A 14,174-nucleotide genomic window follows, 5' to 3' on the forward strand; every position below is an offset into this window, starting at 1 on the left:
TGACTGTTCTTATGGGATTTGCGATAGGTGACTGCCAACATAGCCATATTGACCTGACCTTTTATCATTCTTACCTTGTATAGTGACATTGTTTTTGTCCATTTCGTTCTCGTCTTTAAATTGACTAAAGATATTTTTGTTTTCTCTTGACATGTGAGGTGTGATTTTCATTAAGCAAAGGCATAAGGTTTACAAGATAAACCAAAGAAGACCAGATACTCCCTAGAGGTTGAAAGAAATTGCCCAAGATACAAACAGGGCTTATCATAAATCGGTTTTGAAAAAAAATTGAACTGAACTAATCTAATTCAATTTTTCAGTCAACTGGTTCGGTTTTTGTTAACCCAAGATATTTCTTCACTAACAACTCTACCCCCAGAATAATATTCGTATCGAAAATTGAACTACAATGAAATCAAAACATTAAAGAATTGGACTAGAACTACATAACCCAGTTTGTAAAGCCCTAGCTAAAAGGGTGCGCGTAAACTTTGATTCTGCAAAAGAAGCCATGAAAGTACCTTCTGGAAATAGAAATAGAATATATATGGACTAAGAATTCATCTTCTCATGTCATATGCAAGAAATCCTCATATTTCCTTATGTTTTAATTTACAAAACGAATAAACTTGCTTAAATGGTCTTTTCAAAACAAAATAAGTTATTGAAAACGAATTTAAACAAGAACTTCTCAATGCTAAGAGTGATTTGTGAAACTCTAGACATACTTGGAGACTCGAACTAGGAATTAAATGAACGATGAGGGCTCCAACTCCAACTTGGCGGCCCCTTTTATTGGAATTGGCTTTCCACCTAAACCAATTAATGGAGTAGGGATGGGTCAATTTATTTGGGTTGATAAGCTGCTAGTATGAGCATGTTGACCGAGCTACCATCATCCATAAACATTCTTCTAGCATCAAAATTTTCTATCAGGCCTTTGGAAGACAAAAGCATATGTATGCAGTGCCCCAGTTCCTTTTTTGTCTTTTGGTGTGAAAGTGATGGATTGTGAATTGGATGGACACTCTTCATGGATGGAGTACACTCTTTTGCTTGGAAGAGTTGCCCCCCAAAGCTCCTCTAGCTATGACTTTTCTTTTATCAATCCTATATTGGTCTCAAGGCCTTTTAACTCTATATATCCTTTGGATTTTTTGTCGTTTGTTTATCACTTACAAAACACTTCAGCGATCCCTGTTGGGTTTGTCATTCTATTTTTTACATTAAGTTTCCGCATTCTTTCATATCATGGCTTTTTTTTTTTTTAATTTTTTTTTTTTATAAATGAGAATTTTTATTTATAATAATTTCAGGAAAAACATTGCATCAATGGTCTAACTAGCAGACCGATCCCATACACCCAAATTAGGACAAGGCATGTTAAGTGAAAAAAACCTGGAGGATGAGGTATATCAACCGGATACAGAAAGCAAACCAATAGGGTACAAAACAAACCATAACAAAACAGGTACCAAACAAGATAGCTAGAACAGCAATCCAAAAACATTAAGAGAAAACAACATAAGAAAACTAGAAAAAAACAAATCAAACCAAGAAAATGCCTCAAACAAAACAAATACACCACTAAAAGAAAGCAATGAAGTCCGAAGTACAATTTAGTCCTTGTTTTGCTAGAGAATCTATAATAAAGTTTCCTTCAAGAAGAGTGTGGGTTACTCGAACTGATGATAGAGTCTTTAAAAGGGCTAGTATCTCATTAATGGTAGAACTAAGTTTCCCTAGTGTAGAGTTTGGATCCAAAACCCACGAGACTGTATTTCATGAATCTGATTCAAGAATAATGGATGGTATTGAAGAGAATAGATTTGGCGATGAGATTAATATCTCTAAAGCTTTATGGATAGCTAGAAGCTTAACGGCACTTGAGTCAAGACAACTAGCTGGGCAAGAAAAAACACAACAAAAATGTCCATTAGAATTGCAAAGCACTCCTCAGTTGCACTCAAACTAGGCTTCCGCAAGACCCATCCATGTTCCATTTCAAATAAGGGAATGGTGGAGCAGACAATATAGTCAAAGGACGTTTCTTCTTCGAATTAAACCATGATTTTGTAGTAGCCAAAGTGAGCAATCCATAGCTAGGAAAGTGTAGTGATGAAAGCTATTTTGACAATTTATAAGAATTAAAATAGCTTAAAAGACAAAGGAAGATAGACTGCAAAAATCCATAGTTTTTTTTTTTATTAATTTGAAAGTGTTTAAATACAACTCAAACATAACTAAAATGCATAGAGATGTCTTGAAAATAAGATAAACATGACCATGAATAATAGAAATAGAAATTCACTCTTAATGGCTAGTAACAGACTTCCTGAAAAATAGGAAACTAAGAACATTTATTCAGCAACACTTGCAGCCCTTATGTAGCATTTTTAATCCTTAAAATGCACCACATTTAACAGCTTAACAACTGACAAGAGTTGTAACCTCAATCCTTACAATTAAGGCCACATCAGCAAACTTAATCAGCATCTTAAAATGCATCAGTAACCAATTCTGTTGTACTTGATGCACACTACTAACAATCTCCTCCTTGCATCAAGGACCGTAGATTTCAAGTTTTCCTCTCAAAAACTCAAATCTGCTAATAGGAAGTCGCTTGGTAAATATTTTAGTAGCCTGATCCTCAGACTTGCAATAAAGCAAACTCACATCACCATTCTTCTGCACTTCCCCTAAGAAAAATAATTTGATATCAAAATGCTTGGTCTTCCCCTGGAAGGCATGATTATTTGAAATGGAAGTTGCTGCCTGATTGTCCACCAAAATTCTAGTGCCTTTTACTTACTCCATACATAGATCACACAAGATCTTTCTCAACCAAATGGCCTGGTTAATAGATGCTGTTGCAACAACAAACCCAGCTTTAGCAGTTGACTGAGCTATTGTCTCCTGCTTCTTTGAGCACCATGAGAAAACTCCTAAACCAAAACTAAAATAACACCCTGAGTTACTCTTCATGTCATCCAAGGAACCTGCATAATCTTGTCAAAGAATCCAAATAATTTGAAATCTTAAACTCTTCTGAACAGAACTCCATAGTTGACAAGTCCTTTGACATATCTAACCACTCTCTTAGTTGCTTTCAAATGCAATTCACTTGCACAGTGCATGAATTAAGAGAGAACACTTATTGCATACAAAATATCAGGCCTTGTAGAAGTAAGATACATTAAGCAGCCAATCAGACTTCTGTAGAATGCCTCATCCACCTTTCCACTTCCATGTTCTTTACATAACTTCTCCTTTTGATTCATACGTGTGTTTACAGCTTTGCAATCTTCCATTTGAAACTTCTTGAGAATTTCCTTAGCATATTTGTTTTGAGAGATGAATACTTCATTCTTCTTTTGCTTGATCTCCATGCCAAGGAAATAAGAAATCAAACCAAGGTTAGTCATTTCAAAGACCTTCATCATTTCCTATTTGTATTCTTCAATCAGTGTAGCATTACTCCCTGTCCCTAAAAGATCATCAACATACAAGGAAATGATAAGTATATCAACACTAGAATAGTTGACATAAAGTGTTGATTCAAATAGCACTTCTAATCCCTAAAATGCACCACATTTAATAACTTAACAACTGAACAAGAGTTGCAGCCTCAATCCTTGCAATTAAGGCCACATTAGCAAACTTAATTAGCATCCTAAAATGCATCAGCAACCAATTCTTATTTTAAGTATTCTAGTGTTGATATACTTATCATTTCCTTATATGTTGATGATCTTTTGGTGACAAAGAGTAATGTTGCACTGATTGAAGAATTCAAATAGGAAATGATGAAGGTCTTTGAAATAACTAACCTTGGTTTGATGTCTTATTTCCTAGGTATAGAGATCAAGCAGAAGGAGAATGAAGTATTCATCTCTCAAAACAAATATGCAAAGGAAATTCTCAAGAAGTTTCAAATGGAAGATTGCAAAGCTGTAAACACACCTATGAATCAAAAGGAGAAGCTATGTAAAGAAGATGGAAGTGGAAAGGTGGATGAGGCATTCTACAGAATTTCAATTTGCTGCTTAATGTATCTTACTACTACAAGGCCTGATATTTTGTACGCAGTAAGTGTTCTCTCTAGATTCATGCACTGTGCAAGTGAATTGCATTTGGAAATAACTAAGATAATGGTTAGATATGTTAAAAGAACTATCACTTATGGAGCTTTTTTCCAGAAGAGTTCAAGATTTCAAATTATTTGGATTCTTTGGTAGTGATTGGGTAGAGTCCTTGGATGACATGAAGAGTACCTCAAGGTATTGTTTAAGTTTTTATTTAGGAGTCTTCTCATGGTGCTCAAAGAAGTAGGAGATAGTAGCTCAGTCAACTATTAAAGCTGTGTTTATTGGTATAACAACAATTGTGAACTAGGCCATTTGGTTGAGAAAGATCTTGTGTGATCCATGAATAAAGCAAGTAGAAGGCACTAGAATTTTGGTGGACAATCAAGCAATAATTTCCATCTCAAACAATCCTATCTTTCATGGGAAGACCAAGCATTTCAATATCAAATTGTTTTTCTTAGGGGAAGTGCTGAAGAATGGTGACGTGACTTTGCTTTATTGTAAGACTAAAGATCAGGCTGCTAACATATTTACCAAGCCACTTGAGTTAAAGTAATAAGATCCATTGTAGAGATGCTTTTTCCATGAAAGATTGATTCATTTCTTGCCAACCAAAAGGTCTAGGTGATGGCATAAAAAAGATTTAGCCAGAATCTTTTTTAGAATTAACCATATGCAAGAGTTTCCCATTCACCTAAAAAAGAAGAGACATAATTTAGTATACATATCTTGATATCCAACAGTTAAGAAACCATACTCAAAGAAGCCAAGATTTTTTGCAGTGATGAAAAATATGAGCCACCATTTCAATTCCAACCAAACACCAAGGACAAAAATTCTGAGATTGGGGGATTATTTTTTTGCGATAAGCTAATCTCTAGTACATAGACGGTCTTGACAAGCAAGCCAAACTAAGAGTTTTGCTTTGGGAGGTGCTAATTCTCTCCAAACCTTTACATGCAGAGAATTAATGGTAGATGCATTCAACAGGTAGAAATATAAGGAGCTAAGAGAGAAGTTACCCTTGGAGCAAGGCTTCCACACAAGATGATTACCTCTCTTCTTGCAAGGCTTAATAAAGCTTAAGATAACCAACAATTGAGCAAGAGACTATGTTTCCTATTAATATAAGTTCCTCCACCATGATAAATTCTAATTTCAACAATGATTTTTATCTCGCATCATGAACAAAAACATTGGGATTACAAGAAATACTATAAAGCCTCGCAAACACCAAACGAAGTGGGAAATCTAGCATCCACTTATCATGTTAAAAGAGAATCTTCTTCCCAATGCCTAAAGCAAATTAAATGCAGTCCATAATTGATAATTATCGTTATGAGTAAGAGCTGAATGCTGGGTATCATGGAAAATAGTGGACATTAGATGGCCAAAAGCAAAAGGAATTCATTGTTAGCTTGCATGCTACACTTAGATCGAAAGATGGATGCCTAAACTAAATTCTAATCCAATTGGAGGCACCAAAGCCATTTAAATAAGAGTGCTTAATATGAAATGTAATGTGAATAATACCCAAACCACTAGAAATCTTGGGTTAAAGAAGGGAGCGTCAATTGACTATGTGGAGTTTTTTTACCATTTGATCCTCCATCCCAGTAGAAACTTCAAATTAATGTCTCAATGTGAGCTGCTACCTTCTTTGGATTTTTAAAAACAGAAAGGTAATAAATTGGTAAATTAGAAAGGAAAGCTTTGAGACAAGTAGCCATAGACAAGATTTTTTCCTTTGTAAAAGGCTTATTGGACAAAAAATCCAAAATTTTTAGACTTTTCACGATTGTAGCCAAAACTTAATTAGTTATCACAATTGTAGCTAAAGCGACTAAATTGAATTTGAGAAAATAATAGTAAATTACACCATAATCCTTAAAGTTTTATTTGATTAACAACATAATCCATTGATTTAAACTTTATATTTAATTTTTTTATTTATAATATAAAATATATTTTACATTATTTTTTTTAATTGGAATTTTATACTAAAAATTATTTTTATTGATTAAAATATATTTTAATATAAAAAACAATTCAAAAATTACACAATAATAAATAAATACATAATAATCTAAATTTTTTTTCCAGTTATCAATTCATAATTTTTTTTTTTCAGTCGTTGGTTTATTATCTGGATATATTATTCTTTCTAAACTGATGAGTCATTAATATGATTTTAAAAAGATTAATTGTTGTTTTTATTTACATAATTATGGATATTTTTTATGATTAATTCTATGACCTATGCTCCGTCTATAATTTTAATGGTTATTTTATTATAATGTGATTATTTTTTAATTACTTTATTATCATGTAATTTTCAATTTTTTTATTATATTAAAATATATTTTAATAAATAAATTAATTTTTTAGTATAAAATTTCAATTAAAAATAAATATAAATATATTTTATATTATAAATATATTTATATAATAAAAATAAATATTTAAATATAAGTTTTAAATTAATAGACTATTTTATTAATAAAATAAAATTTTATGGACTATATTGTAATTTACCATTACTTTATCGAATTCAATTTTAGTCCCTTTGACTAAAATTGTGATAACTAATTAAGTTTCGGCTATAACACACACAAAAAAGTTTTGGTTACAATCGCGAAAAACCTAGAAGTTTTGGATTTTTTTTTAATCTAATAGGCCTTTCTAAAATGCGAATTGACCTTCATTTTTTTGTACGACAAGTAGCCAAATAGAAAATTTCCTTGCATTAGCACTAAGGGGAAAATCCAAGTAGCGAGTTGGTAATGAAATCACTTTACAGCAAACTCTTGAAGTCACCAAATGTAGCAAAGCTTCATCCATGTTAATTCCAAAGAACATACTCTTATGGAAGTTAACTAGTAACCCATACATTTAATAGAAAAATCGAAGGATACCAGTAATAACACTGATTAAGTCAATCCGAGGGGGACAGAAGAAGATAGTATCATCTATGAACTATTAATAGGAGATAGCAACTCCATCCTATCCAGCCAAAACTCTTTGGAGCTAGCCTCTAGCACAAGCTTTTTCAATAAGAAGACCTAAGGGTTTTATACCAATGATAAACAGAAAGGGAAATAACAGATCGCCATGATAAAGGCCGTTTTTTTACAATATGATTTTATTAGATGGTGTCCCATTAATCAGAATTGATACCCTGACCATAGACATACAAGCCATGATCCAAGATATCCATTTTTTTCCCAAAATCCAAATAATGCATAGTCCTTTCTATGTAATCCTAATAAATGTATTGAATGCCTTCTCGAAGTTGATTTTAAGGATGAAGTAGCTCTTTTTAGCCAACGATGGTAATCTACATTCTCATTCGTAACTAAGAAGCTATCCATGATTTACCTTCCACTAATGAGAGCGTATTGGTGTGAACTGATAATGGAAGGCATAACACTTTTTAAGTGATTCGCTAGAAGTATAGCAACAATTTTAAAAATTCCATGGGTTAAACACTTAAACTTATGGGGCAAAAACCATTAAATTATGGTGAACCCGACATTTTTTTGTACCAACATAATGAATGAAGCACAAATACATGAGGATAACCTAGTGGAGATATGAAAATCACATAAGAGCCTATAGAAATCATTCTTAATGAACGGCCACACCCTTTAATGAAAGTAAAAGTTAGCTCCATCAATATCCTTGCTTTCTATCTCCACAACCATTCATTTCTAACTGCCCAAATACCCGATTCAATTTTCAACTGTTGGATTCTGATGAAGAAAGAGCCCACTATTTAGAGATGTTTTACCAATTGTCTAATTTGTTAACCCCATGAGCTCAAAGGAGCATTGATTTTGATGATAACAAAAATCAACTAGAATCAAACTAACCTTATTTTAAGTATTGTGCTTCTTTAAGGATAAAGAAAAAGATTCATGGAGTTGATGATGAACTTGTGTTTTAAAGAAAGGTTGACATCCTAAGATAACACAAAATGAATCAAAGACAAAGAAGAAAGAAAAGGTTACCTTCTAAGGGTGCATTGAAGATCAAATTTGAAGGTACATATAGTATAGAAGTAAGTTTAAACTTTTAGGATTACTTGTGAAAAGAATTGAGAAATAGAAGCCAATGGTACTTATTTTTAATCTCTCAAATTCTTATCCTAAGTTTTCAAAACTTATTTTTGAATTATCAATGGCCTAAAAGTATTTCATTATAATTTGATGTAAAGTTTTAAAGTTTTCAAAGTTATGCAGAAAAGTTTTCCTAGTATGCTAACTAGTTTGCTACTCGTTCTGGTATGCTAACTGGTTTGCTATTTGTTCTGGTATGCTAACTGTCTCAACTCTACACAACATCGCAGAAAATGACAAAATAACAGCTATTTTCTTGAAATTTGAAATTGTAACATTCAAATGAGTTCTCAAGCGGTCAGAAACGTTTCAAATCTATAAATACACCTATCCTTGACCATTTTGCACTTAATGAAAATCTCTCTACTGTTCCTAACCTTTTAAGATCATTAAAGCTTTTATTCAAAGTGCTCAAATTATTTTTATTGCTCATCATTGGCTTACCTACTCATCTCTTCTTTATAGATTATGTTGTATTGAGTGAGATTGAGTTTTTTAAACACCTTCTTAGCATTTATGAGAGGTCATACAAGCACCTATTGAAGCTTGGTTGTGAAAAGTGTTTGGGATAACACTTGGTAGAAGTGTGAAGCTACTTGTAAAAGCTTTAGTGTGAAGATTTGTAAAGAGCTTTTGTCTCTTGCCTTTAAAAGAGAAGATTAGTGGAGTGAAAACTCAAAGTGGGATCTTTGAGAGAGTGGATGTAGGCTAGTTATGGCCGAACCACTATAAAAATTCAATGTTCAATTTTCTCAACCCTTACTCTTTAAATTTATGCATTTTTATTTTCTGGTTGAAGTATTTTTATTGAGTTGAAAATTAATACTGTTTACTGTCAACATTGCTGCAAACTGAAAAATTTTGTTTATTGTTGAATCTTCTGATATCTGATATAATTTGCCTACTGCTATATCTGCTATCAACTGATATATTCTATTTATTACTCTGTTTTCTGTGCTGTGATTTTATTCAGATTATTAAAATTTTTACTGAGTGCCAATATATTCTGTTAGATCATTATACTGAATGCTTATGAGCCAACTCTACATAAATTAATTATTTGAGCAGTATCACACACATTTCACAGTAGAAAAATTAGGTTGAACTAAGCTATAATTTTTCAAAGGTTTTGAGAGAGAACCGAAAAATTATTTTAAGTCCAATTCACTCCCCTCTTGGACATATTTTGGGACATCAATTTGGTATCAAAGCTTGTCTCTCTTGCTTGAGGATTAAACACCTTAGAGTGATTCATACACATAGCTAGTTCATCCAGTAACTCTGCTGGTATACCTGCTCCCTTAGCAGATGGTTATTCAATCACTAGACCACCACTTTTCAATGGCATAAATTACTCTTTTTGGAAAATTAGAATGAGAAACTTTGTACAATCTGTTGATATTGATGCTTGGAGAATAATTCAAGATGGTCCTTATATTCCTTACAAAACTAGTGAAGGAACTGTGTAAATTTCTAAAGCTGAAGTTGAATTTGATGACAATGATTGGAAGAAATTTTCTACAAATGCCAAAGCTATTAACATTCTTCATTGTGCTCTTGATATTAATGAGTATAATTGTATTTCAGGTTGTCAAACTACAAAAGAAATATGGGACAAACTAGAAGTCACATATGCAGGAACCAATGTGGTGAAAGAATCAAAGGCAAACCTCCTCATCCGAGATTATGAGTTATTTGAGATGAAAATTGGTGAAACTATTGTTGAAATGAGTACCAGATTCACAGATCTTGTTAATCTTCTTAAGGCTCTTGGAAAGAAATTTGAGGAACAAGAACTTGTAAAGAAAATTTTGAGATCTCTTCCAAATCATGAGAAGGAAAGACTATTGTTATTCAAGACACTAAGGATTTCAGAAAATACACCTATGATGAGCTTATTGGTTCTCTCATTGCACATAAGATGATCTATAAGAAAGATGAAAATGAAGGTGATCATAAGAAAAAGAAAAGCATAGCATTCATATCCAAAAAGGTTGATGAGAAAAAGAAAAGTATTGCTTTCAAAGCTAGTTCAAGTGATGACTCAAGTGCTTCAAGTGATGATGATGAAGATATGGCTATGATAGTCAAGAGGTTCAAAAAGGCATTTAGAAAAGGTGGAAGCAAATACAAGAAGTTCACAAAGAAATATGCTCCAAAAACTCCAAATCACTCAAGTGAAATTGTTTGTTATGAGTGTAACAAACCAGGCCACATCAAGCCGAAGTGTCCTACATTGAAGAAGAAAAACAAGTTTAGAAAGGATAAAAGTAAAAAGGCAATGGCGGCAATATGGATTGATAGTGACTCTTCATCAAATAATGACACAAGTGATAAAGATGTTGCAAACACTTGTATGATGGCAATTGAAGAAAAAAGTGAAAGTTCACACATTGAAGATAGTGATAATGAGGTAAATCTTGAACCTTCTAATGTTGATGAGTTAGAACTTGCATTTGTTAAGACATATGACAAATATAGATCTTTTAAAAAGAAATGCAAAATTTTGATACATGAAAATTGTGCTTTAAGATCAGAAAATATTTCCTTGAGTATGGTTTTAAAGGAAAATGAATTTTACAAATCTCAAATGAAGCTGTTTAAAGAAGTTAATGATGAGCTTCAAAGATCAAAAGAAGTTTGTGAACAACTTCTTGAGAAAAACATAATTCTTGAAGTAAAAATTGAATCTTTGACAAGAGATTTAACTAAATTTACAAAAGGAAAAGAAACACTTGATGTACTTCTTGGGAATCAAAGATCCACAAATGAAAATTTTAGAATTTGTTGTGATGGATTTATGAAATATGGAAAATACAAACATTATTTTGTTAAAGCTTCATCTTTTTCTCAACCAAATATTACATGCTTTTATTGCAATCATAAAGGTTATATGATTAATGCATGTCCTATTAGGAAATGAACCTTTAAGGAAAAGAAAGTGTGGGTGCCTAAAGGAACCCTACCTAATATTACTAACATACAAGGACCTAAAGTTGCTTGGGTACCAAAGGACAGTTAACTGATTTCAGATCTACCTAAGGAGTGTGTTGGAAACAGAACACTGGTACATAGATAGTGGCTGCTCTAGGTACATGACAGGAAATAAAGGGAAATTCTCCTCTCTTACTTTGAAAGAAGAAGGTTATGTCAAATTTGGTGATAAAAGTAAAGCTAAAATCATTGGATGTGGAACAATTGGTAAAAATCCTTGCATTGAGAATGTTGTATTAGTACAAGGTTTGAAATATAATCTTTTAAGTGCTAGTCACCTTTGTGATAATGGTTTTAAAGTCATTTTTACTCCTACACACTGTGAGATTCATGGAAATAATGTTATGTTTGCTGGTGCTAGAATAGATAATATTTACCTACTTGATTTAACAAGTCTTGAAGAAAATTGTGAAACATGCTTTATTACTCTTGAAGATAGTGCATGGTTGTGGCATAGAAAATTAGGACATGCTAGCGTGAGCACACTTGCTAAACTTTCTAGAAGAAATCTTGTTAGAGGTCTTCCAAAGTTAAGTTTTGAAAAAGAATTTCAGTGTAAAGCATGTGCACTTGGTAAGCATATAAAATCATCTTTTAAATTAAAAAATGTTGTAACTACATCTAGACCATTGGAGTTATTGGATCTTGATCTTTTTGGTCCAATCACACCTAGAAGTCTAGGAGGCAAGGCATACACATTTGTAATTATTGATGATTTTTCAAGATTCACGTGGACTTTCTTTCTTGCTCATAAAGATGAAACCTTTGATGTATTTGAAGCTTTTTGCAAAAGAATTCAAAATGGAAAAGGCCAGTGCATTACATTTTTGAGAAGTGATCATGGAAAGGAATTTGAAAATAATTTGTTTTAAAATTTTTGTTCTCAAAATGGTATTTATCATACCTTTTCAGCTCCTAGAACTCCACAACAAAATAGAGTTATTGAAAGGAAAAAATAGATCTTTGCAAGAAATGGCAAGAACAATGCTGAATGAAAACAGTTTACCAAAATATTTTTGGGCAGAAGCTGTAAATACAGCATGCTACATTCTGAACAGAGTTTCCATTAGAGCCATTAAAAAAAAAAAAAAACTCCTTATGAGCTTTGGAAAGGAAGAAAACCTAATATTGCATATTTCCATGTCTTTGGTTGCAAATGTTACTTTTTGAATAACAAAGACATCAATCTCAAGAAATTTGATGCTAAATCTTGTGAAGTAATATTTCTTGGTTATTCAACAAATAGCAAAGCATATAGGATTTTCAATAGAAAAACCTTAACCATGGAGGAATCAATGCATGTACTTTTCGATGATGCTAACACTTCCTTGCAAAGGAAACATTCTTGTGATGATGAAAATGAGCAGATTATAAATTCCAAGAACTCAAATAAAGACGAGCTTGATCCAAAACAACTAGTAGATGATGATCAAAATGACAAAGAAGAAGAACTTTCTTGTTCCACAAATGTTGAAATTCAAGAAGACTCCCAACCAAATGTGGAAGAATTATAAATTGAGGAACCTCAACATCAAGACATTCGACAAGAATTGAGGTACCATAGAAATCATTCCAAACATGACATTCTTGATAGTCCATCACAAAGAATGATGATAAGAGCTCAACTTAGAAGATATTTTGGTAATGTTACTTTTATCTCTCAATTTGAACCCAAAACATATGATGATGCTCAAAATGATGAGAATTGGCTTCTTGCTATGCAAAAGGAATTAAATCAATTTGAAAGAAATAAAGTGTGGACATTAGTTCTTAAACCTAAAAAGCATTCTATTATTGGAACTAAATGGGTATTTATAAATAAGATGGATGAAAAAGGGCATGTAATTAGAAATAAAGCTAGACTAGTAGCTCAAGGATACAACCAAGAGGAAGGTATTGACTTTGATGAAACCTTTGCTCCGGTTGCTAGAATTAAAGCTATTAGAATGTTGTGTGCTTTTGCATGTTTTAAGAATTTCATGCTTTATCAAATGGATGTTAATAGTGCATTCTTAAATGGATATATTGATGAAGAAGTTTATGTGGCTCAACCTCCTGGTTTTGAAGACCCTCATTTTCTAAATCATGTTTACAAACTTACTAAAGCTCTCTATGGTTTAAAGTAAGCTCCTAGAGCATGGTATAAGAGACTTAGTAAAATTTTGCTTTAAAAATGATTTTAAAAGAGGAAAAGTAGATACTACTCTTTTCATTAAGAAACTAGGAAAAGACATGCTCATTGTGCAAATTTATGTAGATGATATTATTTTTGGTGCTACTAACCATTCTCTTTGTAAGAAATTCTCCAACATGATAAAAAGTGAATTTGAAATGAGTATGATGGGTAAACTTACTTTCTTCCTTGGATTGCAAATCAAACAAATAAAAGATGGAATTTTTATAAATCAGTCCAAGTACATAAGGGATATGCTAAAGAAATTCAAAATGGAAGACATGAAAAGTATTGGAACTCCCATGAGCTTAACAATCAAATTATAGAAAGATGAAAAAGGTAAGGAGATAGATAATAAACTCTATAGATGTATGATTGGTTCTTTACTCTACTTGACATCTAGACCAGACATTCATTTTAGTGTATGTTTATGTGCAAGATTTCAATCATGTCCAAAAGAATCTCATCTTGTAGCTATTAAAAGAATTTTTTAAGTACCTCATTGGCACATATAACATTGGCCTGTGGTATTCAAAATGTGAATCATTTGATCTTATTAGTTATAGTGATTCAGATTTTGCTGGTAGTAGATTGGACAGAAAAAGCACTTCTAGAACTTGTCAAATTCTAGGCATGCATTAGTTTCATGGCATAGTAAAAAGAAAACTTTTGTTATGCTTTCTACAGCAGAAGCTGAATATATTGTAGCTGGAAATTGTGTTGCACAAATTTTATGAATGAATCAATAGCTTGAAGATTTTGAAATTAAGTTTGATCACATTCCCATAAGATGTGACAGCA

The 14,174-nt window shown here is 32.2% G+C and overlaps 1 protein-coding gene across 1 annotated transcript; it reads left to right on the forward strand.

Moving 5' to 3' along the window:
- Positions 1-3,803: 3,803 nt before the first annotated feature.
- Positions 3,804-4,238, forward strand: LOC110638664 (uncharacterized mitochondrial protein AtMg00810-like). The gene has a single exon (XM_058153662.1). It carries the CDS (start codon positions 3,804-3,806, stop codon positions 4,236-4,238), a length of 435 nt encoding a protein of 144 aa, XP_058009645.1.
- The last annotated feature ends 9,936 nt before the right edge of the window (positions 4,239-14,174 follow it).

The sequence above is a fragment of the Hevea brasiliensis genome, chromosome 1, assembly GCF_030052815.1.
Source record: "Hevea brasiliensis isolate MT/VB/25A 57/8 chromosome 1, ASM3005281v1, whole genome shotgun sequence".
In the NCBI taxonomy this organism is placed as follows: Eukaryota; Viridiplantae; Streptophyta; class Magnoliopsida; order Malpighiales; family Euphorbiaceae; genus Hevea; species Hevea brasiliensis.